Consider the following 700-nt stretch of genomic DNA (forward strand, 5'->3'; position numbering starts at 1 on the left):
AGGGCCCGGGTGGCCGGCGGCGGCCCCGAGGCTGGGGGGAGTCCAGCCCGGATATTGAGTGCAGCCATTGAGAAAAACCAAACTCTTGTGTGTGCGTCTCGAATAGCCCCCAAGATGGCCGCCAATGTGGGATCGATGTTTCAATATTGGAAGCGATTTGATCTACGGCGACTCCAGGTTAGTGCGGGCAGCGGCGGCCGCGCGGCCGCGGGGAGCCCCCGGGCGCGCCCTGGGCGCATTGGGGAGGTCCCCTGGAGGGCGGGCGGGCGCCCCAGGGCGGCGGGCGGCGGCTGCCGGGGCTCGAAGTGGCTCGGCTGCCCGCTGCCCATCGATAGGTATTAGGAATTGATCTCGCCGCTGCTCTTTGTTCGGTTCAATCATCGATTAGCCGCCGCGACCACGGAGAAGCGCTAGTGAGCCCTCGGCCGGGGGAGCGGGCCAACAGGCGAGCGGCGGGCGCGGCGCAGGCAAGCAGGGGCCGCAGCCCCCGGGCTGGGGGCTGCCGGCGGGACCCCCCCACCGGCCCCCCTTGCGCCGCACTTTGCGCGCCTCCCAACTTCGAGGCGCCGGGTGAGGGCCGCGGAGCGCGCCGCGTGCCTGTCCGCGCCCGGCTGGGGCTCGGCGCGGGAGGGAGGGAGCTGGCGGGCAGGGAGGAGGAGGAGGAGGAGAGAGAGAAGGAGGAGGAGGAGGAGGAGGCAAC

The 700-nt window shown here is 71.6% G+C and overlaps 1 protein-coding gene across 1 annotated transcript in view; it reads left to right on the forward strand.

Moving 5' to 3' along the window:
* The first annotated feature begins 114 nt into the window (after nt 1-114).
* Nucleotides 115-700, forward strand: part of CUX2 (cut like homeobox 2) — a 311,474-nt gene continuing 310,888 nt past the window's right edge. Inside the window, exon 1 of the mRNA XM_007938169.2 lies at nt 115-177. Coding sequence (XP_007936360.1) covers nt 115-177 — 63 coding nt within the window. The remainder of the gene's footprint in view (nt 178-700) is intronic.

Source organism: Orycteropus afer, unplaced genomic scaffold, assembly GCF_000298275.1.
Source record: "Orycteropus afer afer isolate SDZICR_OR568_19922 unplaced genomic scaffold, OryAfe1.0 scaffold00048, whole genome shotgun sequence".
Taxonomy (NCBI): Eukaryota; Metazoa; Chordata; class Mammalia; order Tubulidentata; family Orycteropodidae; genus Orycteropus; species Orycteropus afer.